Source organism: Oryza glaberrima, chromosome 6, assembly GCF_000147395.1.
Source record: "Oryza glaberrima chromosome 6, OglaRS2, whole genome shotgun sequence".
NCBI lineage: Eukaryota > Viridiplantae > Streptophyta > Magnoliopsida > Poales > Poaceae > Oryza > Oryza glaberrima.
The window spans coordinates 9100718-9127905 of record NC_068331.1 but is presented as its reverse complement, the minus strand read 5'-3'; the positions used below and the strand labels follow the sequence as shown (position 1 = coordinate 9127905).

The 27188-nt window shown below is 42.8% G+C and overlaps 2 protein-coding genes across 3 annotated transcripts; one reads left to right on the top strand and one right to left on the bottom strand.

Moving 5' to 3' along the window:
• The first annotated feature begins 2828 nt into the window (after positions 1 to 2828).
• LOC127775370 (peroxidase 11) lies at positions 2829 to 10741 on the top strand. The gene is made up of 6 exons (XM_052301595.1): positions 2829 to 2943; positions 3060 to 3149; positions 8514 to 8829; positions 8956 to 9147; positions 9506 to 9671; positions 10085 to 10741. The coding sequence occupies exons 3-6, from the start codon at positions 8596 to 8598 to the stop codon at positions 10495 to 10497; spliced, it is 1005 nt and encodes a 334-aa protein (XP_052157555.1). The 5' UTR covers positions 2829 to 2943; positions 3060 to 3149; positions 8514 to 8595; the 3' UTR covers positions 10498 to 10741.
• A 2004-nt stretch (positions 10742 to 12745) lies between these two features.
• On the bottom strand, positions 12746 to 20952 carry LOC127776561 (LRR receptor kinase SERL2). Of its 2 annotated transcripts, none has more exons than XM_052302976.1 (10): positions 20515 to 20952; positions 20280 to 20412; positions 20107 to 20178; positions 19850 to 19993; positions 19565 to 19636; positions 19308 to 19367; positions 18949 to 19202; positions 17301 to 17642; positions 15188 to 15571; positions 12746 to 13698 (listed from the first exon to the last, which is right to left on the bottom strand). In XM_052302976.1, the coding sequence occupies exons 1-10, from the start codon at positions 20612 to 20614 to the stop codon at positions 13319 to 13321; spliced, it is 1941 nt and encodes a 646-aa protein (XP_052158936.1). In that variant the 5' UTR covers positions 20615 to 20952; the 3' UTR covers positions 12746 to 13318. The 2 variants fall into 2 exon arrangements, with proteins under 2 accessions (XP_052158936.1, XP_052158937.1); XM_052302977.1 differs by having other exon boundaries at positions 12750 to 13698; positions 15192 to 15571; positions 20515 to 20951.
• Positions 20953 to 27188: the final 6236 nt, after the last annotated feature.

Here is a 27188-nt window from a genome sequence, read left to right as displayed (position 1 = left end):
GTAGCCGCATTCCTCGTAAGGGTGAAAATGGTCACGAAATTTTCCCGTGGATCGAGAGTCATTTCTATATAAAAGTTATCATTTCCATCTCTCATCATTTCTATATAAAGTGGTCACGGAGTATAAATTTAATTTTTTTATTTTTGTTTCTGCTTAGTATTGGTATCTTTTGATACCGATGAGAACTCCCTCCGTCCCATAAAATTATAAAATTAGATATACCTCCATCTAAATTCATTGTATTAGAATATATCGTATCTACTTTTAAATATTTTTTAATGACGGAGTGATCCCGACGTTTTCGACCGTTTTTCACCCCTAGCGGGCGGCGTCCATAACGATGTGAAATATCGCCGCCGATCCGACGCGTGGTGCGGCAATGCGGTCGAATTGCGGCCGGCGGACAGTCCGCTCGCCGGCGGCTTGGTGTTCGAGGTGGCTCACGCGCGTCTCCGCTCTCCGCCGCGCCGCTCCTCGATCGCTTCTTCGTCCGCGCCGGAGAAGAGGTACGCCGCAGCGCCCCCCCCCCCCCCCCCCCAACCCGGCCCGCGCCTTTTACATCGTTGGTTCCGACCGAGGAAAAGAACGAACATCTCGCCATCTCGCGTTTCCGCTCTCCCTAGGTTTTAGGTTTCCGCCGCTACATTTTTGTTGCGTAAGGGTTAGGTTCAAATTCAAGGTGGAGTGGAGAATCTCTTTTTTTAATCTTTATTATGTACAGTAAGGGCGCCCCAATTTAGAACATCGTGGAAAATTTGGTTAGGAAACCCGTATGGAAAGAGCGAGTAGTATTTCTTTTGCTGAAAAATTCACGCGTTTCGAACAAGTGTAAGGAGAACACCTGAAATTAGTGTGTGTTCTAGTATTTGAATATGGGGGGACTGGATTGGGATTTAGACATTTAGTTACTACTCTGTTCCTTGCTGAATCCAATCCCCTTTACCAAACAAACAAGTGTCTCCACCGGTCGAATCCTCATTTCTCATCCTCGCAAAAGAAAAGAAAACCTTCATTTTCTTATCCAAATATCTACCGAGATACTGTGTCCTTGTTCATTTGATCCTATCAATTTGGGCATGTTGTGGTACGGATAGCAATGGACAACTGGGCATGGGCAAAGGTTAAGTACAAACGCCGTGACTTGATTCTTTCCCCTCCCCCAGAAAATGCAATGGTATTATGGGTTGTAGATTGTAGAATTGAAGAGGAAATTATCCGATTCACCTCTAGGACAATGGTGTTTACTGTTTTACCATTTCCCTCCTTTATCTAGTATTGCTCAAGATTTACCCCTAAAGCCTTTATGTGATCTTTTATGGATAATATAAGCCTAAATTTATTAATTCTTCGATTCCTCGAAAAAAAAACTATTATTCTTCTAAATCATTTCATCTGCCTAATTAAAAGGCGAGCGGCGGCTGCAATGCCTGTCTTGTGGTTGCCTTTGGATGTTTGCTGCTTCAGCGTTTCTCTTCTCACCCCCTGATGCCAATCCTCAATGGAGGGGTCGTTTTCAGATAAAGATTTTGTGCACTTTGGCGGGTCCTATGGAGAATTGGCGCCCTTGAGCTAAATCTAAGTATCTAACCTGAACTGATGTCAATACCTTTTAAGCCAAAGCAATCGCGCTTTTGCGCAAAAAAGCTTTGCATTTTAGTGATGAGTACACTGATTCTCTTTTGTCGTAATCATGTTCCATTTTAACTTAGGACTGTCCCTAAAGAGATTTTACAGGGATCAATAGAATCCTCCCATATGCATTCCTAGGATTGTCCCTAAACAATTCAATGGACATCTCTTAGATGGAACTAAGCCCAAAGGGGGAGAATTGGAAGCCACTGTGATGATGTACAAATAAAGGGAAAAACAAAAAAGAGCAGAGGAAAGATGCTGCCTCTCTCTCTTTATGCACATTCTTTTGCAAAAGAGAAAGGGAGGGTTGGGTTCTCTGGGATTCCAAAGCATGCGGTTTTGTGCCAGTCATTGGCACTCCCCCTTAGCCGTTCCGCCTTTACGAACCTCCGGTGTGAGGTAGCCAGTGCAGATACATGAGAAAAGTTCCAAAGCGGCCTGCCATGTCACTAGATAGTTTCTTTGCCGGCCTCCCTCATCCAAAAAAATCTATTCTAGTGGAGAAGTCAAATTATTACCAATGTGTTTTTTTTCTTCTGTTATATGATTTCTCAACTGCTGAAGGAACTATTATTTCCTTGCATACCTTTTTTTTGTTTGTTTGCAAGGCCTATCTATATATGACATGGGTCCTTTATGGGTTATTTGTTGCTTATCATTTTCTTTGAGCCATCTGTTTCTTATTATACCCCTTGCTATAACGTTAAATATGCCTCTCCATAGAGAATCTACTTTTTTTTTGCAATAAATTTGTAAGGAGAACAGTCCACCTCTGTTCTTCTTTGCTTTTGTTGTTATCTAGTATTTTGGTAGAATCTAGCTACATGGTTTGATATATGTCTTGTTAGTACCTAGTTCAATGCAACCATATATCTATCGTGTTGATGAATTGAGTTTGTTATGCTGTGGTTGAATTAAGTGTTATGAAAAACATAGGAGTAACTAACAAAAAGAAGTGGTGCTATTAGGGCAATTCTCCTTTAACACTATGCCATGCTACACAAATTTTATCAACAAACTTGTACTACACTAAACAAACTTCCTTGGTAAGTTGGCATATTGACATCATTTGTTTTTACTGTATGTTCAAAATTGATCTTCTTACCCACAAGTGGTTCTTTATTTACTAGTGAAAGCAAAAGAAATATTTTTCTCCTGCAGTCCTCTTTATTCCATTTGATGAGTGCGTATATATACAGCAGTTCCGTAGAGGCAGTGACTGGTGAGCTTATGGCAGCCTATGTGACTGAAGAGTGGGCCCCACGGCCCAGGAATTGTTGAAGATGGTGACAACTAAAGTTAACTCGTCAGGTAAGGACTGTGACTGAGATGCCATATTTGGCTTTCACACCTGGCATATACATCTTTCAGAATTATTGGCTTTTACTATATTCTAAAGGAAGAAATGCCCTTGTTTCTTCAAACAGTTCGATGGACACGTGGAGTTAAATGCACAAAATGTCTTCGTTGGAAGCTGACCTAACAACAAGAGGCTTTGCAGTACCACGAGCCAAAATGTAAGTTCTTAGTTCGAAATTGTGAGGCGCAGAGTATGGTACAACGTTTTGAAATGCTGCAGTGTGCTCCACCCCAACCGTCGTCGGCGCCCAGCCAATGGCACCCACTCTCCTCCGCCACCCACAGCCCTAGGCGCCTCCCTCCGCTGCTTCCGGCCACCGACCGCCTCCCCATCAGCCAACACGGTGAACCCAAGCCACAGTAAGTTTTGGGAGGACTCGCCGCCTCCTCCACCACCTAGATTTGGAGCGCCCCGACCGATGGCTAGTGTCACCCACGTCTCTGTGACCCCGAAGCCACCGCTGCCACGACCCCGTTTGTCGCTTGCGAGGCTCCCCCGTCGCCGATTTCAATTCAAAAATTGCTCAACCACCGCTGCTCCCAAAATTGAAGTATGCAATTACCATGCCGTCGCCATGACGCGACGCCTACCGGCACGCCTATGAGCCGAGAGCAAGGGGATGGATAACGTCTCCCCTAGGCGTACGATGCCACATCGTGCCTTCAAGCTGCCTGAGCCAGGTTATCTAGCCGCGTCGACTCCATCGCCCTTGCCACTAACACACCGCCAACAAGGGCCTGAGTCCCTTCCGCCTCTGCCATAGGCCACGGGCATTATGGCGCAACTTGGAGATCTGAAAACAAGGCCAGTGGAGGGCGTCATCTTCATCTCGACGTCACACATCATTGATGGGGAGCTACGTGAAACGGAAAACACAGTTGTTGTCACCTGGGCGATGCGCGCCCCGCCGTCGGTCACGGCAAAGGACGTCGAGTGTGCTATCGCCTATGAGTTCGGTCTACGCATCGGCGAGCTGACGGTGTCGCTGCACTTCCCGGAGGCTTTCCTCCTCAAGTTCAAGCACCGCCGCCATTGTGAGGAGACGGTGAAGCAGGGCTTCGCTAAAGGCCATGGGATCGAGGTCCACTTCATCCAATGGTGTAGCTTGAAAAACGCCACCAGCTCGGCCCTCATGTACAGAGTCAAGCTCTGTCTCGACGGCGTGCCGATGCACCTATGGGCACTGGACATCAACATTCAAGAGAGTAATTGGATACGGGACATTGACATTCTCCGAATCACAACGGCGGAACATATCCAACAATTTGTGCATTTATGGTCAATGATCAGAAGAATGAACCCGTTGAATGATGAACAAGACGGCGTATGGTTGAACCTAACAGCAAACAGGCAATACTCGGCAAGATTGGCCTACAGACTCCAATTCCTCGGGGCGGCAAGATCCGCTTTCAATCAATTGATCTAGAAAGAGTGGGCGCTGCCGAAATGCAAATTCTTCTCTTGGCTTATTTCCCAGAATAGAGTTTGGACAGCGAATAGATTGGAGCAAAGAGGATGGCAAAACCAGAAGATCTGCTGTCATGAGGGGACTTAGGTACGAAAGACGGTGCAACAGGCCACGGCAGCAACAACCTTAAGAGGAATAGTAATATAGTTGGTTTTGATTTAGAATTTGTTATTAGATCTTATCTCTTTGAGTTTGTTAGGATTACATCTCTGTAAGAGCTACTTAAGCAGATTAGCGGCAAAGCAATAGAATCATGCAATTGAGATCAATCTAGTCTATTTTCCCCTGCCGCGTTGGTGCGTTGCCTATCACAGCTCCGCCGCGCCGACGAGGTCCAGGGCCGCGTCCTGCCACCGCCTTCAAATATAATCTTCGACGTATTCCTCCTTCCAATTCTCTAGTTTGTGACATCTGCCCGCTATGCTATGTACAAGATGAGACAGTGGTCCACCTATTGGCGAAATGTAGAGTCACAAAGAGGATATGGGCCGAGATCCAGAGATGGACCAGCAGTGACTTACAAATGAACAAATGGGACGACTGCCACTCTACTGAGCTTTGGTGGAATCTCGTGCTTGAAGCCCCCAATAACCCCCATCGACCACTCCAAAAGATGGTGATCCTAGTTTCATGGGAAATATCATGGGAAATATGATGCGAGTGTAACGTAAGAATCTTCCGCAATACCGTCTCAACGATAGCATCAATCTTAGCTAAGATTAAGAAGGAAGCAAGAGCATGGGTAAGAGCAGGAGCAATAAAGCTCTAAGAGTTTGGAATTTTGGGAGATATCACCTAGTTTTGTTCTCTTCCAAGTGTGTCGTTGTTGACTAGCCCTGTACATATTGTTGTATAATTTTCTCCTTCTCTATCTCTACTATCTATCTATTATATTATTAAAAGAATAGAAAAAGGAGCCTCCACGTTCGCTCTCATGGCCTAGAAATTCTCACATTAATCGAAGAAAAAGAAAAGGCAGAGTCCATATAGAAATACAATTTAGAAATAGTTGAAATTCGGAATTAAAAAATAAGGAATATTAGAAGAGGAGACTAGAGTCCATATAGAAATACAATTAGGAAATAACTGAAATTCGGAATTAAAAATAAGGAATATTAGAAGTAGAGTATGGAGTCCATATAGAAATACAATTAGAAAATAACTGAAATTCGCAATTAAAAATAAGGAATATTAGAAGTAGAGTATAGAGTCCATATAGAAATACAATTAGGAAATAACTAGAAATTTTATCAATACGAAACAAAGTCTACTCAATACATGATAGGAAAGTTACCCCTAATCTTTCACGTACATAATGAGCATACATTTATGTTGGATTTCTAATAGTACTCTTTGGTCAAGGATGTTTTCCGATTGGGTGTGGAATAAAAGGAAAAAAAAGACAGATGCACAGTCCATGGAAGAGTCCATCTGGACTCAAGTTCACTTAGCCCAAATAATCTTGCCGTCCCGCTAAAGCCACGTGCATTAATTCATCTTGATATCAACACCTACACGACATATTACTGGGAAAAAAATAATGGGAGAAAAAGAAAGGGAGAGTCCAAGTAGAAATACAATTTAAAAATAACTGAAATTCGAAATTAAAAAATAGCACTATTGAAAGAAGAGTCCTTATAAGAACCTAATACGAGATTAATTAATATTCAGAATAATAAAATAAAATCCGAAATTAGCAAAAAAAGGAAAAAGAAGAGTTCGAGTAGAAATACAATTTAAAAATAACTAAAATTCGGAATTAAAATTAAGAAATATTGAAAGAAGAGTCCATATAAAACCCAATACAAGATTATTAAAATTCGGAATAAAAAATAAAACAAATCAAAATTAGGAAAAAACAGAAAAGAAGAGTTCAAGTAATAATACAATTTAAAATTAACTGAAATTCGGAATTAAGTACAAGCAATATTGAAATAAAAATACATATAAGAACCCAATACGAGATTAATTAAAATTCAGAATAAAATAAAATCTAAAATTAGACAAATTAAAAAGAGAGTTCAAGTAGGAATACAATTTTGAAAAACTGAAATTGAAAACAAAAATAAAAAATTAAAAGAACCCAAACGATAGTAGTTAAAATTCAAAAAATAAGTAAATAAAATCTGAAATTAGAAAAAGAAAAATAAGATTTCAACTAGGAATACAATTTATATATAACTAAAATTGGTGTAAAAAATAAAGACTTGAAAGAAAAGACCATCTAAAACACATGACGAGATTAATTAAGTAACAGGCTTATAAAGGAGTAGAGTGGTGGCGGTTGATGGGACATCTAAATACTATTAATAAAACACCAAATAGAATCCTAAATACGATTAAAAGGAAGGACGACGGGCAGGTTGTGAAACAATCGGTCAAGGCGGTTGCCGGGACTTTTAGAAAGTAAAAGAAAAACCAATTATAATCATATTCGATTTTGAAAATCTCAATGACAATAAAAATTAGAGGCAACGGGCGAATCGCATAGGAGTACAATGGCAGCGCCGTCGATGGTTGGTGGGACTTCTAGAAAGTAAAAAATGAATTCCAACAATAGTTATGTTCGACTTTGACAATCCTAATGACAATAAAGAGTAGGCGGCGGATGGGTCATAGAGGAGTATAGTGGCAGCGTTTGACGGGATTTCTCAAATTATATAAAATGAAACCCAACGAGACAATAAACTCTAAAAACTATAATGTCCAATTTTTAAAGGTTCGAGCTTCTAAAAAGTGAAAAGATAAACACCAACGATAATCATTTTTATTTTAAAATCTCAATGATAATAACAAAGGGAGGCAGCAGGCGAGCCGTAGAGGAGTACAGTGACAAAGTCGCTGATGTTTTAGCGGAACTTCTAAAAAGTAAAAAAAAAATAAACCTAAACGATAATTATGTTCGATTTTTAAAATATCAATGAAAAGAGAAGAGGCAGTGGACGACCATAGAGGAGTATAATGGTAGTATTTGACGGGACTTCTAGAAATTATAAAAACGAAACCAAACAGCACAATAAACTCTAAAAACTATAAGATCAAAATTTTAAAGGTTCCAAGAAGAATGAATAGAAACAGTAGTAGACCGAGCAAGCAAATAAATAAGGATATGACAGAAGTAAGGGGTAGTAGCTGGTGTAACTTTTTAAAACTATAAAATTAGAATTACAAGGATGGTAAAGTTTGGTCTTTCAAAGTCTTAAGATAACGAGATAACTATTTAATAAATTTTAAGTAAAATCATATTAAAAAAATATATAATTTTGTATGGGTGCTAGCCGTGCAATTGCACGGGCCACCCAGCTAGTTATAAAAATTGAAGATGTTTTTGCCGGTATTTTGATACGTCATCAGTATTTAAGTCGGTTTTTAAGCTCGTTCGTTTTTGGAAATACAAATCCATGTTTGAGTCAGATTTTAAGTTCGTTTGCTTTTGGAAATATAAAAAGGAGTCGCATAAGAAATTTCTTTAAAAAAACTCGCATGCTAACTTGAGATGAAAGTCGGACTCCTAATTATAGCTCATGATTTTATAAAAAAATATTCAAGCGAATTCCCACAGCGAATTTCATCCTAGCGAATCCACATAACAATAATAAGATTAAAATAACATTCACCCATTGCAGCGCACGGGTATTTTTTCTAGTTAATATACAAGGCAAAGCTTTTGCGCTCCTTTTTTAAAAAAAACTATAAGTTCTTAAGCTGCAATTTCTGGGTCCGTGACTCAGTGTTGAAGGTCTGAATTTCTCTGCCAAAGACAGCACCAGGAACGTCCAGAAACGATTAATAAAATGCATGGGAGAAGAATAATTTGATGCACCTGATCTTCTCTGAACATTTTTCCAAGATTGGTGAACCTGAAGCCACCAAACACTGCTATTACTGCAGAGAGAGAGAGAGAGAGCCTTTGACCCATTAGTTTCCACATCATAATACTCTTTACTTTCTGCTTGCTTACTCTACCAACCACATCAGAGTTAGTTCATCTCCTCCTTGACCGCGTTTCCATCACTGATCACCATGGAGGCCTCGCCTCACTTTGCTATAAAGCCCATGCAGAGTGTGAGAATCTACCCACAACAACATCTGGATCATCCAAAGAAAGGAACAGCTGCAACTTTTTGGTCAGAAAATGGCTACAGGTGTTCTGTGCTCCAGGGAATTTGCTCTCTGCTTGGCTTGTGTGCTCCTGGCCGTGCCATTGCTAGTGGCTCAGGACCCTTCAAGCCTGAGCTTGGAGCACTACTCAAAGACCTGCCCGAATTATGAGCATGTCGTCCGGACTGAGATGGAATGTGCTGTGCGTGCGGATTCCCGCAATGCAGCTCTGATGCTTCGTCTTCATTTCCATGACTGTTTCGTTCAGGTTAGCATTCAATCCATTTTCTCTCTTTTACTTTGCACAGATGCTAATCTTGTTCATCTGAACTTCAATGTGCGTAGTGGGAGTTGCAGAGTTTTCTCTGAAAAAATGTGAATATATCTGTTGCAGGGTTGCGATGGATCAGTGCTGCTTGACGACACTGCGACCCTGATTGGAGAGAAGAAGGCAGAACAGAATGTCAACTCGCTGAAGGGGTTCGAGCTGGTTGACAAGATCAAGCAGAAGCTGGAAGCTGAGTGCCCTGGAACAGTTTCCTGTGCAGACTTGCTTGCCATTGCAGCGAGGGACGCAGTTGTGCTGGTAAACCTAACGATACCTATGTTCAGAATTGTGATTCATAAGCAGTAACTTATGTCAGACAGAGTTTGTCATGTGTTGTGCAACACATTAGCTCATTTTCGCTACTATCAGGTTCATATTAGACATTCTATTCAAGAAAACATAAACAGGCAGACATACATTTCAGGAATAACTCAATACACCATCGAGAAATTCAAGCACCCGTTTCACAATAACTATCTATTACCTCATAAAATCATTGTCTCCATTAGCATATTGTTTTGCCTGCAATCATGCCAGCATGTAGAACTTGCAAGCAATCAAAGAACGGTGCATATTCCACATCAATGTTATTACAGAATGGAAATTTGTGTTGCAGGTTGGTGGGCCTTACTGGGATGTCCCAGTTGGAAGATTGGACTCCAAGAAGGCAAGCCTGGACCTAGCAAACAGGGACATTCCCACTGCTCAACAGGGCCTTGTCACCCTCATTGCCAAGTTCTGGGAGAAGGGCCTCGATGCCACTGACATGGTAGCCCTTGTCGGTATGTTCTTCTTCTCTCTTCAATGCTACAATTCTATCATTAGTTCAATTCAAATTAGCACCTGCCAGTGGCCTTATACATGAAAAATACTTTCCAAAAGTTGACATTATATCCAGGGTTTTTTTTTTAAAGGAGGGCAAAAGCTTTGCCTCGTATATTAATAGAGAGGAAACAAAGTACACAGCTGTATATACAGGGCTAGTCTAAAAAAACGACATGCCCGTAACAGAAAAGCGCTAAGTGATATCCAGGGTGAAATTTGATCATATACCCTCCTATCCCCTCCTTTTAGATTGAAATGGAGAATTCACCCTCCTGACTTACATGCCAGTGAAATTAGATGACCCCCAAGTATGAATCAAATCCTCAAATTGTGAACTGAAACCTTGTTGAATTTGTGAATTTGATCGAAGGATCCCACACAATCGGATTCGCCCGGTGCGCCAACTTCCGGGACAGGATCTACGGCGACTACGAGATGACGACCAAGTACAGCCCGATCTCCCAGCCCTACCTGAGCAAGCTCAAGGACATCTGCCCCCTGGACGGCGGCGACGACAACATCAGCGCCATGGACAGCCACACCGCCGCCGCCTTCGACAACGCCTACTTTGGGACCCTCGTCAACGGCGAGGGCCTCCTCAACTCCGACCAGGAGATGTGGTCCAGCGTCCTCGGCTACTCCACGGCCGACACCGTCAGCAAGTACTGGGCCGACGCCGACGCCTTCTTCAAGCAGTTCTCCGACTCCATGGTCAAGATGGGCAACATCACCAACCCTGCAGGTGGTGAGGTCAGGAAGAACTGCAGATTTGTCAACACATGATCATATGCATGCTCAATCAAAAGGACTGCACATTTGTTCTTTTTAATTTGATGGCTGGCTTGTCCTAGAAATAAGAAATGCTTTGATGATGAGGCCCTTGTACTGGTACATATAATACGCGTTGTTGTCATTTTGTCATCACTCTACAAGTATGTTACATGGAGATACACATGATAAGGTACTCCTGGGTTTTGCACAAACTTTTTATTTATATACATGATGAGGAATGGATTATGAATTGTGATGAGGTTTTAGCAACATCTTTGGTTGGTGCACCAACTATTGTGTACGTTGACAAGAAAAAAAAAACACTAATCTTCAAGCAAGCTGGATAGTACTATATATTACTCCTAGATGGTTAAGGTTGTCATCTCTTCTATTGTTTAATATAAACTTGTCATGTTTTAGAAAAGAGTGAAATATATGGTGAGTCCCATATCTTGTGTGGTAGTGTCACTTAGGTTTATGAACTTAAAAATTGCACGTTTAGATCCGTAAACTTGGTTTAATGTATCACCCTAGTCTACTTTGACTATGTTTGACCGCCAATATGGCATGCCACATAGGCAACATTTTTGCTCTCAGCCCCCTCGACATCACAACATATCGCATATATCTCCTTGTAGCTATATAATGACACCAGAATCCCAAAAAAAATCCTCAAATCGTTCTTCACTCTCATTCTTCTCCTTGCATGTATGGAAAAATGTGGTCCCGATTAGAAATTGACATTGCTCTGCACTCCAAAATGATCTTATCCTTGCGCAACGGGCACTTAATCAACAACACCTTCTTTCGGTGACTTCAAGACGAGGACGAGCTTGGAGAATCCATGGGGATGCCTAGCGTGCAAGCCGTGTTGCGTTGCCTCCCGCCGCAAATCCGGCCGCACTGTGCCACCGCTAACCCCGCTACACTGCGTTGCTTCCTACCGCTAATCTCACCGTCGAGGCCACCACAGCCATGTGCGAAGGTATATGTGGAGGAGGCTAAGCACAAAAGTGTTGCCTACGTGGCATGCCGCGTTGGCGGTCAAACGTGATCGAAGGACAATTGGACTGTGGGTGGTACATTAAACCAAGTTCACGGATCTAAACGTGTAATTTTTAAGTTCATAGACCTAAGTGACACCACCTCACAAGTTTAAGGACTGTCCATGTATTTCGCTCTTTAGAAAAATAAAAAGGACTACTAGAGTATGGAATGCCATCCGGACGAGACACTTAATGAATCTAATTCCCACCTCCCATCTCCGCACATTCGAGCTCCCATGCATGTGGAAGTAGCAGCAATTCCTTAGCTCCTTGTGCTCGTTGGTTACAGCAGCAAGAAGAGGAGGCACCGGCGGTACGTGGCTCCTTGGTCGGCCAAACAACAACAACGTGGTCCCTTCCTCTGTGCCTTGATCTAGTACTTGATAGTTTATATCTGCATGTACCAGACCAGGTACTTAATGCTAGACATCTCATACTCACAAGTATTAGAGCTCCCCCTCCCCATGCCTTGACCCGGTAACTAATATCAGGCATTAATTTGATACTCACAAGTACTTATTATCTTATATTCGATACCTATGGGTATCGGCCGGTACCATTGTACCAAGCCTGGTACCTATGTAACATACTCTAAGCTGATACCTATTAGTTATGACATACATGCATACAACACTAGCGAGCATAGCGATGGGCTAGCAAGGAGCATGACAGCTTTCAGCGTCACCGGTGTGATAATCTCAAGGTTTGCACAAAGAACTCGACGACTCTCCTATCCACTTCGTCAACTCCGAGCCCTCCATGCCAAGACCAGCCGCCTCCACCTTCTCGTTGGTGCCCCGGACCTTGTCCCCCTCCGCTTCGCCACCTCCCTTTTCCTTCCTCCTCGCACATGACAACACCGATCTCACCACCATAGTTGACTCCTTCCTTGCCGACCCAATGATTCTGATGATCCCCGATGCCCTCGCCAGTCTCCACTCTCTCTTATGCCCTTAAATTTGGGTTACTATGGGAGAAAGATGATAGGGGATGCCATCGATGTTGGGGAGATGGTTGAGGAGTCGAGAGAGGGAGGAGGAAGACGCCGGTTGGTCCTCTAGTGATTAGGGAGGAGGATGATGGAGTGGATGGTTGGCTTGGTGGTGAACATGAAGGGAATCGGTGGGAGAGAAACAGATCTAGAAATAAACAGATCCAAGTCACTTAAATAGTGTTCACCCCTTAATTTATCATGTGCCTCCGAGGGGATCCTGTCTTCTAGATTTTCTATATAAAAGGAAGATTGAAGAAGAATTCAGTAATACAAACCTGCAGGAGAAAAAACCTCAAAAGCTTCAAGAGGTGGAAGCTTGTTACTGCATCTCACTTACAATCAGTCATATATATTGTTTCAACTAATAACTAAACCTACAATAATAACACTCTACTATTATTAACATCAAGTATATATGGAGACACGGAAAAGTACAAGTCCTTGTCCTCTCCTCTTGTGTTTGTACAGTTCATCTAAGATGATATAAATATATACGCATCACTAATTAGTAATTACCTTAGTAAAATATAATTATTACTACCTCCGTTTCAGGTTATAAAACTTTCTAGCATTGCCCACATTTATTCATATAGATGTTAATAAATCTAGGCATACATATATATTTAGATTCATTAACATATATATGTGAATGTATGGGTAATGCTAGAAAGTTTTATAGTATGAAACAGGGAAGTATTTCCCAACCTAGCTAGCTACATTAATATTCAGACAGAAAGACAGAGCTCCATGCAAGCATGCTGTACAAGAAGAGCCACACACCACAGCTACTCGATCATGGTGGTGTTATCTGGGGCCGGAGAGCTCGACGGCCTGGACGAGGAGGGAGGAGTCGTCGGTGAGGTCGGAGAAGCAGCGGCCGAAGGCGGTGGCGAAGTCGGCGGCGGGCGGCGCCGGGTCTGAGGTGCGGTGGGAGTGGGAGAGGGAGTCGGCGGCGGCGGTGGAGTGGCCGGAGGCCTTCTCCCAGCGGTCGGCGAGGCCGTCGCCCTCGAGCATGCGGACGACGTCGGACATGCGGGGGCGGTGGGCGGGGAGGTACTGGGTGCAGAGGAGCGCCACCTGCACCATCTCCTCCACCTCTACCCGGTCGTACCCTCCGCCTAACCCCTTGTCCACCAGCACCTCCACCTTCTTCTCCGACTGCATCTTCTTCACCTGCATTTTTTTTTTCTTTGCATCATCGTCACAGTTTCTCTACATTATGCCCTCAACAACACACAATCACATTTGGTGGTGTTCGGATTAAGATGCAGATTTTACTTTCATTTTTGTTAGCATATTTTTAAAACTGTTAAATGGTAGGTTTCATGTGAAAATTATATATATATATATAAGTTATTTTAAAATATCAAATAAATCTATTTTTTAAGTTTGTAATAACTGAAACTTAATTAATCATGCGTAAATGGTTTTTTATTTCGTGTACCGTAACTTCATCTTTTATCTTCGATAGAAAAGCACACCGCCAATCTTAGTTTTGTGATTGATCGGTTTACATGGGGATTATTTGAATAGTTATGAAAAATTTCAGTGAATATTATTTTTACAAATTTCCCTATAAAAATGAGTAAAACAATCTAAAAAAATTAAGTACATATATTGTGGTGCTGAACTTCACTCTAAAAAATGTATTGAAAATGCTAGGCTAAAATTCATTCTGAGAGAAAAAAACAAAATCAAGTTGCGAATAGTTCCGCGTTTTTCCTAGCCGAGATTTTATTTTTCTCCATGCCTAGATTGAATTTAATGTTGCAGCCTCTAGAATAAAATAAGGTATAATACTTGAATAGTTACATTTGAAAGTTTTTTAACAAAAAGAACTTGTGACAATCTTTTAGCAATTTCCTAATATATCACACATTCTCAATTATTTTAAAAAATTTTGGAAAGTATTAGTGTCATCTTCTAACTCTTAATTACTTCATCCGTTTTGTATTATAAGTCGCTTTAACTCTTTTTCTAGTCAAATTTTGTTAAGTTTGATTAAATTAATAGAAAAAATTAGCAACATCTAAAATACCAAATCAATTTTATTAAATCTAACATTAAATACAATTTGACAAATATATTTGTGCAGTGTTCAAAATGCTACTTTGTTTTTACATAAACTTGATCAAATTGAAGTTCGACTTAAAAAAGATCAAAGCGATTCATAATATGAAATGGAGGGAGTAATCTTAAGGTGTTTCTACCGATTAGAATTATACTTCTCCAGATTGCACAAGCTAATCGATCAAACGAATTAACGGAACGAATTGAAATCAGTAGCGCATATATTTACCCAGTCCAGCATGGCGCCCTTAAATTTGAAGGTGTTTCTACCGATTAGAATTATACTACTCCCTCCGTCACATAATACAAGGGATTTTGAGTTTTTGATTGCATTGTTTGACCACTCTTCTTATTCAAAAAATTTATGCAAATATAAAAAGAGAAAGGTTATGCTTAAAGTACTTGGGATAATAAAGTAAGTAAAAATAATAATTCCAAAATTTGTTGAATAAGATGAGTGGTCAAATAATGCAAGTAAAAAATCAAAATACTTTATATTATGGGACGGAGGGAGTACTCAAGATTGCACAAGCTAATCAATCAATCAATCAAACGAATTGACGAATGAATTAATAATAGTATAAAATAATACTTGCCCAGTCCAGCATGGCGCCCTTGTGGTTGGACGACTTGCCGAACTCGAGCGCCGTCTGGCCGGTGACGAGCTCCAGCAGCAGGATGCCGAAGCCGAAGACGTCGGTCCGGTCCGACGACTGCCCCGTGGACAGGTACTCCGGCGCGATGTGGCCGACGGTGCCCCGCACCGCCGTGGTGACGTGCGACTCCCGGTGGTCCAGCAGCTTGGCCAGCCCGAAGTCGCCGACGACGGCCTCGCACGCCTCGTCCAGCAGCACGTTGGCGGCCTTGACGTCGCGGTGGATGATCTTGGGGTCGCACTGCTCGTGCAGGTACACCAGGCCCCTCGCCGCCCCCACCGCGATCCTCCTCCTCGTCCCCCACTCCAACGCCGGCTTCGCTGCATGCGATTTTATAGTAGCATGTTTCATTAATCTGCCCAGGTTAGTTTTTGGAACCGCGTCGTCAGTTCATCATCGTCATCATTCATCATTTGGTCAGAGTTTCAGAGTTTCAGAGTGAGTGAGGGAGTGAAAGGTATAAGGTAAAGATTTTTTGTGTTGGTTTGTGTCTAATTGGGTATCACACTCTACTTCAGGGATTGAAACCGGCGGTTTTTCGGGCTCCGTCGTGGTAGCTTAGGTTAGGTTAGCTGTTGGTGTGGTGTTGTAGCTGTGGTTTTCGCTCAGTTTTTCCTAATTAACTGAGCATTGTAAGGTTTGATCCCGTTTTCTCCTTAAAATGGGATATTTTCTTCTTAATATAAAACGTCGGCAACGGTCCGACCGTTCGAAAAAAAAAAAAGAAACCAGCAGTTTCGCTGTTCAGGCGCCGATCACCATCATTTGGTCAGAGAAATTCAGAGTTTCAGATTGAGTGAGTGATTCGGACAGAAAGGTATAAAGGAAAGAACTTTTTTGTGTTTGTTTGTGTCTGACTGAGAATCACATTCTACTTCAGGGATTGAAACCGGCGGCTTCGCTGTTCATGCACCGATCACCGTCATTTGGTCAGAGAATTCAGAGTTTCAGAGTTCGGACAGGAAGGAATAAAGCAAAGATTTTTCTTTTTTTTTGGTTGTATCTAATTGAGAATCACATCCTAGCTCCCTCAGCGAACGGAAGCACATCAATGGCGTCTGTCGTCGTCACAATTTGTTTGCAAGTTAATTTTGAAAGGAAACCACATCAATTCATCATCATCATTTGGTCAGAGATTCAAAGTGGGTGAGTGCAGTCGGAAAGGAAGGAATAAAGCTGGAGTTTTTTTTGTGTCTGATTGGGAATCACATTCTCCTCTTCTTCTCTTCTCGTCGTGATAGATAAATTTAGTCTCCTTTTTTTAATTATCTTTCAGGGCAATGGAATCCAATTCCGAGCTCTTATCATGCTCCACTTGTTTCTTTGCCGGCCTGAACTGAAAGCTTCAGTCTTTCGATTCTGCACCTCTCTTTTAGGTCCGGTATGGTATGAAAAATCCAGCAAAGAACATATGCTGCTGCTGCTGTTCCACTCAGATTTCTGCTGTCATATCGAGTAAAGAACATTCGAGCTGCAGCAGATTGGAGGAATTCTACTGGACTTTCTCCGTGGTCATTGTCTGAATCTTGTACTACCTCTCTCTCAAAATGAGTGATTTTACTGTTCTTAATGAGATATTGAGATGTACTATATTTTTCAGTGTATGTAAAATTTGGTATATATACCTAGGAGTTACGGAAATTTGCAATAAATTTTGGTACATTTTCATACCTCTCAAAAATAGTAAAATTTATCTCTTAAAATATAGAATTATAGTACTAGATGTGATATATCATAATACTTCAAATCTGAACATAATGCTTGTTTCAATTCATAGTATTATAATGTATCACATCTCGTACTATTTTACTTTGTTTTAAAATAGAGAGAGTAAAATATAGCAACCTAGTACTGAGATGAGACATATCCTAATATTACGAACCCGAACAGAAAATCTGTTTGAATTCATATTGTTATGATGTATCTCATCTCGTACTAGATTGTTATATATTTTAGGATAAAAAAAAAGAGCAATTCATAATCTTGAGAAGAAAGGAAAAATAGATACAGTACTAGAATTAATAATTTGTACGAATTTGGTTTGGTTACCTTTGAGGCGGGAGGCGACGCTGCCGTTGGACATGAAGGGGTAGACGAGGAGGCGCTCGGTGGCGGTCATGCAGAAGCCGTAGAGGCGGAGGAGGTTGCGGTGGAGGGCGAGGCTGATCATCTCCACCTCCGTCTGGAACTGGGCCTCGCCGCCGGCCGCGTTGCCGTCCTTGAGCCGCTTCACCGCCACCAGCGTCCCGTCGGGGAGCTGCCCCCTGTACACGTTCCCGAACCCTCCTTTCCCCAGGATGTTCTTCCCGCTGAACCCCTCCGTCGCCGCCTGCAGCTCCCTGAAGCTGAACCTCTTCACGTTCCCCAGGTTCACGTTCTCAATCTGCTGCTCTGCAATTTTTTATTTTTTTTCCCAACCAAAACCAACAACACTAGTCTATTAACATTAATACTCAAATTTATTAGAGATGTAATACCCCTTGTCTGAATTCAAAATTGGAGTGATTTAATTTACGGTCCTTTGGAAGGTACCACTAGCGTGAATGTTGGTGGGTTTGTATTATTCAGATGTCATGAGATATCAAATTTTATACTAAAATGTTGTGTACACCCTATTTGAAATACGATTTTTGCGTGAATTATTGAGGCAGATTTTTTATACTTATTTAACACAATAAATCAATATTTTGAGAAATAAACTCAGGTGAATATGACAGCAGAAGTTTTTTTTAAAAAAAAAAATCTAAGAAGCATGGAGCGAATAATCCGTACCAAAAATCTTAGACAAAAGCTGACAATAATTTCTCTTGGAATTAATGACGAAATGCAGGTTGTTTTGGAAAAAGATTGAGGTTACCATCGACTTCGAAGTATGGATGAAAACGGAGCGGATACGGACGGATAATGCTCATACCATATTTGTTTTTATATTTTTTACCGGATACGAAAACGAATACGGATAGCTCGAATACGGAAACAAATACGGATTATCTCGAATACGAATAAGAATCGAATATGATCGGACACGAATACGGAAACAAATTTTTCTCGGAACACGAAAACCAACTCAACTTCTAATAGAAATAAATATCAACATATATAATTAGCTCATTTTATATAAAATGAGGTATAATTTATAAATATTTTTTACAATTTAAATAATATTAATAGTATGGACTAGTGTTAAGAGATAAACTACTATTAAAATCTATAAAGGTATATTGAAGGTTATAGAGTTAGAAAGAAATGGGGTATGTCTCATGGGTCCTGCGGATATCCGAATAGCACTGTTCACCGGATATTCGAATTATTATCCGTATCCGACGGAAACCCTGATACCATATTCGTATTCGTATCCGGGAGAAAATACCCGTATTCGTATCCGTATTCGAAATATCCGAGAATTATCCGATCCGAAAGGTATCCGTATCCGTTTTTGTCCGGAGCGGACAGAAACTATCCGCTCCGTTTTCATCCTTAGTTCGAAGAAGGCACTAGCGTAAAATTAAGGTATTACAAGGTACCAAAAAGCTTAGAATAAATAGTCTTTTTTTTTTACGAAAAATCGTTTTTTTAAAGAAGCGTGGAGCAAATAATCCACAATAAAACTCTAGACAAAGGCCTGAAAATAATTTCTCTAAGAATTATGGATGATGAAATGCAGGTAGGTTAGCTGCGAGAAAAGACTGAGGTTTACCGTCGACGTCGAAGAGGATCTGCCGGTTGCGGCGGTGGCGCCACCAGAAGAGGAAACCGGCGGCGAGGAGGAGGAGGCCCATGCAGCCGGCGGTGGAGCCGAACGCGACGGCGAACTTGTGCCCCCTGTCCCTCGCCGCCGGCGGCAGCGCGCCGCCCCGCGAGCCGTTCAGGCTGTAGCTCATCGGCATCGGCGCCGTCCCGTAGCAATCCTGCTCCCTGTTGGCGTCGCAGATGAGGGGATTCCCCACTATGCTGCAAGAAAAAAAAAACCATGCAATTGTTGATGAACCAAAAAAAATTGGAAGATTTTTTTTCTTCTTGTTGGAAGAATTGATGAACTTGAAACTGCAGCCTTACTTGTAAGTTCTTGCCAATGATCCTGGAATCGGGCCACTCAGGTTGTTATATGACAAATCTCTGAAGAAGAACACGAGTGTATGCAGAGTGATGAGACAAACCAAACTGAATAGTACACTTAAAAGAATAAGTTAATATAGCTCAAGAAAGAGCAGGGCAAGACAAAGCATCTCTGAATAAATGACACAAGTAAGCAGGTTGAGACAAAATCGAACTGTTTAATTGCAACAACCCAAAACTGAGATGAATTTACTCACAGGAAAACAAGGTGTGACAGGTTAGCTGATGCAGAAGGGAATGGACCAGACAGGGTGTTGTTGTTGAGCCTCCTGATCAAATTTCACAGCAACAGAGTTAACTCAAACTTAATTAACATGGCAACAAAAAAACGGAGAACAACCACAATAACTATGTGTAGATATGATATGATACTGCTACATATCTAGATATCATAATCAAGAACAGTGTGCTTATAATTATCTTTACTACAAAATAAATGGAACAGTATTCAGAGGCTTTGAACAGTGGAGCTCTCGACTCACAAGTACTGGAGGCTCTCGAGGTGGCCCACAGAGCTGGGGATTTCGCCATAGAAGCTGTTGCTGGAGAGATCAAGCGTCTTGAGGTTCTCCAGCCTGCCAATCTCTGCTGGGATTGGCCCGGTTATGTTGTTGTTCTGCAGGAGACTGCACCCACCAGCACATCAAAGAAAAGAGACACTCTGTTTAAGTACAAGAACTGACCATGATAAGGCTATGGATTGATGTGAAGTAGAAGAAGAAGAAAGAACACTACTGACACAGTCTCAAGATTGGTCAGGTTGCCGATGCTTGGTGAGAGCAGGCCAGAGAGATGCTGGCTTGGAGCTTCCCTGAAAAAACATTCAGAGTATTCAGACAAGCAGCAGAGAAGAGAAGAGAGGTGAGATTGAGATTGATACTGTGAAGCAATGGAAGGTGAGAGCTAACATACAGGCCAGTGACGAGGAAATCCGGGGAGCAGGTGATCATGGCCCAGCTGCAGGGGTCGACGGAGTTCTGGTCCCAGCTCTTGAGCACGCCATGGGGGTCCTTGAGCAGGTTCTTGATCACAATCAGAGCTTGCACTGCCAATCAACCAGCCAATCAATCAATCAGCACACGCCCAAATGCAAGAAACGATCAGAGGAAACAAGAGAGAGGAAGGGATGAACTGAACTGAACCTTACCTTCGTTGTTGACGCCCTTGGCGGAGAGGAGGGCGGCGGAAGGGGAGGAGGAGGAGACCACGAGCAGCAGCAGGAGGAGGAAGAAGAAGGGCGGCTCCATTGCTGAGCTCAGGTAGGAGGAGACGACGAAGCTAGCAAGCAAACCAGCAACTACAACCTCAGGTGGTCAGGTCAGGTGAGCTCTTTCCTGGGAGAAGAGGAGGAAGAAGAAGCAGTGGCTGCGTCTGCGCGTGCAATGTGTAATTGTGTGTGCGCTCGAACTAACATGGAACAAGCGTGAGGCCAAGGAAAGCAAAGCAGCATGCAGCTTGGCATTGGCATTAGCAGTGGCAGGTTGCCTCTCACTTTCTCTCTCTAGAGACTAGAGTCTAGTCTCTCTCTCTCTCTCTGTGTCTTGGCCGCGCGCGCGCGCAGTCACACCACACGCGGGGGCAAAGCCAAAATGGCAGAGGGCCGGGGGGATGGGGCCGTGTCAGAGGGGGGGCAAATGACACAAAAGGCAGAGAAGGGGAGAGAGATGCTGATGCTCGCTTCGCTCGCGCGCGAAATGGAGGGATGGAACAAACATGCCTCCTGCGATGCGATGCCATGCCACCCGAGCTGAGCGAGACCTGACTGCTGTAGCCTACTGGAGTAGCAGCAAACGGGATCAGTAAACCATGGGTGTTTTTCTTCTACTCTTCTTTTTTTTCTCTCTGTCTCTCTCTATCCTCTTTTCTATCCTGGGAGCTTGGCCGTTTGTGTGAAGAAGTCACAAGGTCTGTTAGATTTTTTGTACGCGATATTATTTTTTCTTTTGCGATTATACAATAGACATGCATACATCACTACACTTGTAATACCACTTATACACTCGTGAATGTGCCTTCGCTCAAAGAGGCGAAAACCATTGGATTTTTGTGCTGACATCTTTTTTTTCAAAAAAATCTTTTTTTAAAAGCAATAGACGGTAGGAGATCTACCGGATATATTAGAAGAAGAGAGTTGACCCTGTTTATAAGGAAAACCGGGCCTAAAAATCATACAACTGCACAGTTTGCTAAAGGGAAACCGGCAAAACCTTACACAGAAGACACGAAAAGCCTGCGACAAAACTACGAACCACAGAAGTGACCGAAAGAAGAGCAAGACCTTCAAAGCGAAGCCTCCAAGGAGGTGAACAACGATAGAAGCCGTTGCCGACGCCCGCCCAAAGGATTGGGCTTTTCACCCGAAGGGGGAGAGAGTCCACAATGCAACACCTCCAAGAAGGAAACAGCGCCCGCAAGCCTCGATGTTGCCGATCCTGGAAGACCAGACAAGGCTTTCGCCTAAGACTCCCTCAAAGGGGTAGAACCTCTTAGAAACCAGAGCCAGAGTGATAAGTGTTATCGTTTCCCGGCTCATCGGCTGGACCCAATGCAGCAGGTCTGACTCCGCCTTAACACAAAAACTCTAGCAACATAGAGGGCAAGCACCCTGCTCAAAACTCGGCACTACGACAGGTTCACACAGACACAGGACACTTGAAGCACCGGCGAGACCCAAGAGCCCTAACAACAGACAGACTGAACCATGAGCACGGCCGAACACTTCTCCTCAACTACCGAAAGGCTCCACGGCTGGGTGGAGGCGGCCAAAAGAAGGGAAGAGCCCAAAGGAGTGAAAGGAGCCGTGGCTGCCATGAGGAGGACGTGAGAGCTGAAGTCAGGGGCAACAAGGACCACGTTGTCTTCCATGATTCCTGCGAGGAACTCCGGCTATTGCAGGACATTTCTTACGACTGCAGCAACCACCACCAACTTTACCACCAGTGCAGAGAGGGGGACACTGGGGTGAGCAGAAGAGCAACTAAGGAGCGTTGGCGAGAGGAAGGGAGGAAGGGATGTGGGGAGGGGGAGGAAGGAAATGGGGGAGCGGGATTCAACAGCTACCGGCGAAGGGTGGCCGGAGGAAGAGAGACAGCACAGAGAGGAACAGATAAAAGAGGAGGGCACCAAGGAAGAAGAAAAGGGTGGTTGTAGGGGCGGCCTCCGCAGATGCTGGCGACGGGGAGAGGTGGCCGGAGGCCAGACTCGCCGACTCCCAGCGAGAGCCCCGGAGGACCGACCACCAAAGCCGACTGGCGCCGCTACGCCGCCACGCGGACATCGGCAATCCGCCGCCCACGCACCGGCGCCCGCACCACCGCGCGTGTCTGCCGCCTTGCACAGCTGCGCAAGCCGCCTTTGTGACGGCCCCGCCGCCTCACAAGCCGCCAGACGCCGCAGCGGTCGCCTCCAGCCGCGCCTCCTCCGCTTCACGCCGCCCCACGACACCGCCGCCGCAGGCGCACCGCCCAGATCCGATGACGGCGGTGCCAGATCTGCCGCCGCCTGGCCGGGATCCCTCGCCGTCGCCACTCCTGGCCACCGGCGAAAATCTCCACCTCCCCCACGCCTGAGAGGGGGGCACCACCGCGGAGAAAGCCCCGCCGCCGCCTTCCTAGCTCGCCAGCCAGCTTTGCCGGCGGTGAGGTGAGGGGAGACGAGGGGGGTCGGTGCCGGCGGTGGGGTTCGCCCCCTATGTCGCCTGCGTGTGGGCGACGCGGGGGTTTGCACACCTTAGTCAACTAGATTTTGATCCAATGGCCGGATTGTCGTTTTCTACTTCCAGCTAGGTGAAGGCAAAGAGATGGTGAGGAGGACTCACCAGCGATATTGACAGCAACTTCCTCGGCAAGCCCTATGCAGAGACGTCTTTCACAGTAATGGCGACATGTTGTATCTCTGTCAAGGACCGCCAGATTAGGTTTTCGGGTTTAGGAGGAGGTAGGAGGGGGTAGGGGATGGTGAGGGAGGGTTTAGAGGGAAGGCCAGGGTAGTAGTGGGAAGCGGAGATGGGAGGGCGGAGAGGCAGCAACGTATGAGCTGTGCGGATGGACGACACTGGGTGGGGTCGATAGTATGGGCGAGAGAGTACATGTGGTTAGAAGGTAGGGGCAGTCGTTGAAGATGACGAAGTAAATGTGGAGCAGGGGAAACACACACAGGAGCTAATAAAGACGGAGCAATGGCTTCGACGCAAAGGAGGAAAGGCAGAGGAAGGGCAAGGCCAATGGGCATCATTGGTGCTGGCAACGCGGAGACAATGCACGGAGGGTCAGGGAGTGGAGTACATGCGGTGTTTCGTAGTCGCAAACTCATGACGCAGCTAGGGGATTTGTTTAGGGTGAAAGAAGATGTGAGCATTATGGTTATGCGCTAGCATGAATTGTGAAGTAATGCAAGCCGTCTAAAATATGCAGATAGTTAGCCAAAAATAAGGTGATTGATTGATAGACAATCCCTTGTATATATAATTTTAGGTTGTTTATTCCTTTTTTACTATCTATTGATCGTTTTGAAGATTCTATATATCGCTTTTAGATTCGTGCAGCTTTTCAAAACTCTACTTTGTCCCATACTCTCTCCCCGGCGCAGTTTTCCTCCTAGCTGGTACGGCCACTCGTCAAACCTTGTATTCTACCTTTTGCCACCCATGAACCCCTGTCAATCTAGTTGTGAAGCCAGGATTTAAGTATGAGGGGCAATTTTGTAAGTGATTCTGATTAAAAAATGCCGTAAAAAGTATATGTGAATTCAAGGTTCCCAATAGGTAATATATCATATCAACGGAAAAAACACATGGTAATTTAAAAGATCAACCGGTATATTTATTCACTTTAATTTACCCTTATGAGCAAACGGATAATAAGCAGCGATAATACCATTCAAGGTAAAAGCAGACAAACCACAAAATACACAAAAAGCTAGATTACGGCAAAATGAGCAACAAACTATCTATCTTTTGCAAGTATTAACTAGTATTTTAGATATTCAAATTTTTAAATTGAAATGTTAACCACCTAATGATGTATAAAAATTAAATACACATGATTATCAAATAAAACTCAGTATTCTATAAGGAAAAGAAAAGTGTAGTTGATATGGGCTTATGGCTACGGTAACAACCCTTTGCTGCTTTTGATCAGGGATTAGTTGCCATATTCTTGCTAAACATATGTTCATGTCATCTGAAACTAACCTAGCTTAACCAACTAATCAATTGGCAGAATTTTTTTTCGCATGATCAGTACCACATTTGTTAGTTTAACTTTGGTGAAACCAAATTATAAGGATTTGTCCTTCTAATCATATTACTCCCATGTTAATTTTTTCACACGAAACGAGAACGAAAGTGTAAATGGGTCCACCCATCGAATAGGCCGGGTTGTGCAGTTTGGGAGGACGTGTTGTTACACTCAGCCCCTTCTTCTTTTCATTTACCTCCATGGTGACATCTCCGTAATTCATCTCCACTGGTGATAGATGCCTGATCCACTGGCCGCCACCTGACCACATAGTCCTCTACATTCTTGCCTACGGCTTCACATGTTGCCCTCATCTAGATATACGGCTTCACATGTTGCCCTCGTCTTGTTATCCATCCCCTTTCCTTCTACCGAAAGCATCAACAAATAAAAAAAATATCCACTTTAACAAATTTGACTATAAAGGATTTTTTTTAGATAATGGACTACAATGGAATTACGTATGTGATCCTCTCTCTTATTAAGACAAGACAGGTAGTTACATAAATTAAATTATACGACGAAGTGATTAGATCCCAAGAGACAAAGTGTTTGTGGTGGTGGTTCGAACGACGACCGACTCACTTAACTCTGTTTTAATTGTAGGTTTTCATTAAGAGATTTGTAAATCACTTATATATATGGAGCATCCTATAATAACTCACCTTGTCTATGAGATCGAACTACCAAATCTGCTGTGCAAGATCAAACTGATCTACCATATAGTGGTATCTTTAGTCACGACCGAGATGAAAAGTTGGCGGACCATATCATTTCTCGTTAATTTGGCCAAAAGTAATTAACACGAGTTGACCGCACGCATAAAGACCTTATTTGGTAGCCCAGGATGGCAATATAATTTTCCCCCGTATTAAAATCAAAACCACCATTTGCCCCCATAAAAAAACAAAATTTGCTAGAAGACGTCTAAAATTTGTGCAGTTTGCTGCTGGACACCTTGAAAATTGATAATTTATTGGAGGACACTTTCGGGCGAATTAAAATGAGAAAAGTTTCAAATATATGAGAATACCCTGGGGCCACGTGCTTCTAACATGGTGTTGTAGAAACTATACAATTATAAAATCTACCATTACCTAAAGTACATCACTAACATGCATCATATTCCATGTTCTCCTCAGCCTTAAGTTAAAAGATATTTTGGCCCTAAGGATATTCTCATCTTTTCTTTTAAGAATTTTTCTTTTTAATCAGGCTAAAATATATACTCTAGCAAATTATCAGTTTTTTAACATATTATTCAACTATAACACGTTTTTACGATGTCCACCGGTAAATTATTCAAAATTCTCTAAAGTGTCTTGTAGCAAAACTTATCAAAAAGAAAAAAGGCACAACTTTATTGGATTGTGCATGTAGCCATGCCCACGTACCGTTTGAAGCCCTATAATTGAGGGTTCTCTTTGCAACAAAAGGATCGCCAAAGGTGAGTCGCTGTTGAGACACTTGCCTCGAGAAAAAGCTTGACACAAACTCGATCACAGTTTCTACGGAAATGGAGGGGGCCAGGAAGAAAAGCCATCATCCATCATCAAAGGGTGAAGCGAAAAGCGTCTTTTTAGAGGGCCGGCCGGCATGGATGATGACTGCCGCTGGCCCCGGCGGCCTCACCCTGAGAACTCAACAAAGCCCAAATGGAGAAAGATATCAAGGGGAGAATTTTGGTCTGTGTATTTGGCTACTACTCCCTCTGTAATATTCGTTTGATCATTCATCCTTTTTTTAAAAAAATTATGTAATTATTTTCTATTTTATTGTGATTTGATTTATCATCGAATATTCTTTAAATATGACTTAATTTTTTTATATTTACACAAAATTTTTAAATAAAACGAATGGTCAAACAGTGTCATATATTAAAAAATGAAGGTAGTAGATGTGTTCCTAGTGGATGGAGAATCCGAGCAAAGAAGGCCTTGTAATCATCTCCAATAGAGAAAAATGCCCAGCTCTCAAGAAAAAAAAAACGATCTCGCCACGTAATTGTTGCATATAGTGCTATTTGAAATAGGATTGTATATATTTGTTGTATACCTCATCGACAGGCCTTTAGCTTATAAGCCGCAGCCAAATTCTTAAGCTGCTCTTCTTCTTCTTCTTCTTCTTTCCATTTTCCCATTTTCTAGGCTTTTTTAAGATTGTTAAGACTACAAGTTAAACGTCTTACCCTAAAATCCTTTTTTTTTTGGCCTAGAAGCCGTATCCTAATTTCTGAACACGCATTGTACTTTCTAGATGTTTGTAGCTAGCTATTGATCTACTAGTATTTTGTTGCAGTTTGATCCCATTCTCTGTTTGTGGTGATGAGCTGAAAATGACTGCTGGTTTGTGGGCTGAGAATCGTGCACTCGTTTGTACAAACTCTTTTGTTTGGAACTTGGCTCCTTATCCTCCCATGATCCTGCTTCTCACCCCTCTTTGATAGACACCTGCCGCCCTACTGCAGGCACTAGTACCTGCAAAAAATATGTTAAAAGTTTTTGTGAAGCATATAATGATTTGTCCACATGCTACGCACTTTGAGTTGGTGGTTTTGCTTCTTTTTTTTTTTCTTGATTCTCCA

Excerpts from the sequence above, each read along its gene's own strand:
- LOC127775370 (XM_052301595.1), top strand. The coding sequence starts at position 8,596 with ATGGCTACAGGTGTTCTGTGCTCCAGGGAATTTGCTCTCTGCTTGGCT. Across the intron at positions 8,830-8,955 it reads TCCATGACTGTTTCGTTCAG|GGTTGCGATGGATCAGTGCT; the intron begins GTTAGCATTCAA and ends TATCTGTTGCAG. Across the intron at positions 9,148-9,505 it reads CGAGGGACGCAGTTGTGCTG|GTTGGTGGGCCTTACTGGGA; the intron begins GTAAACCTAACG and ends TTTGTGTTGCAG.
- LOC127776561 (XM_052302976.1), bottom strand. The coding sequence starts at position 20,614 with ATGGAGCCGCCCTTCTTCTTCCTCCTCCTGCTGCTGCTCGTGGTCTCC. Across the intron at positions 19,994-20,106 it reads CTGACCAATCTTGAGACTGT|TCTCCTGCAGAACAACAACA; the intron begins GTCAGTAGTGTT and ends TGGTGGGTGCAG. Across the intron at positions 15,572-17,300 it reads CGTCGCCTCCCGCCTCAAAG|CGAAGCCGGCGTTGGAGTGG; the intron begins GTAACCAAACCA and ends AATCGCATGCAG.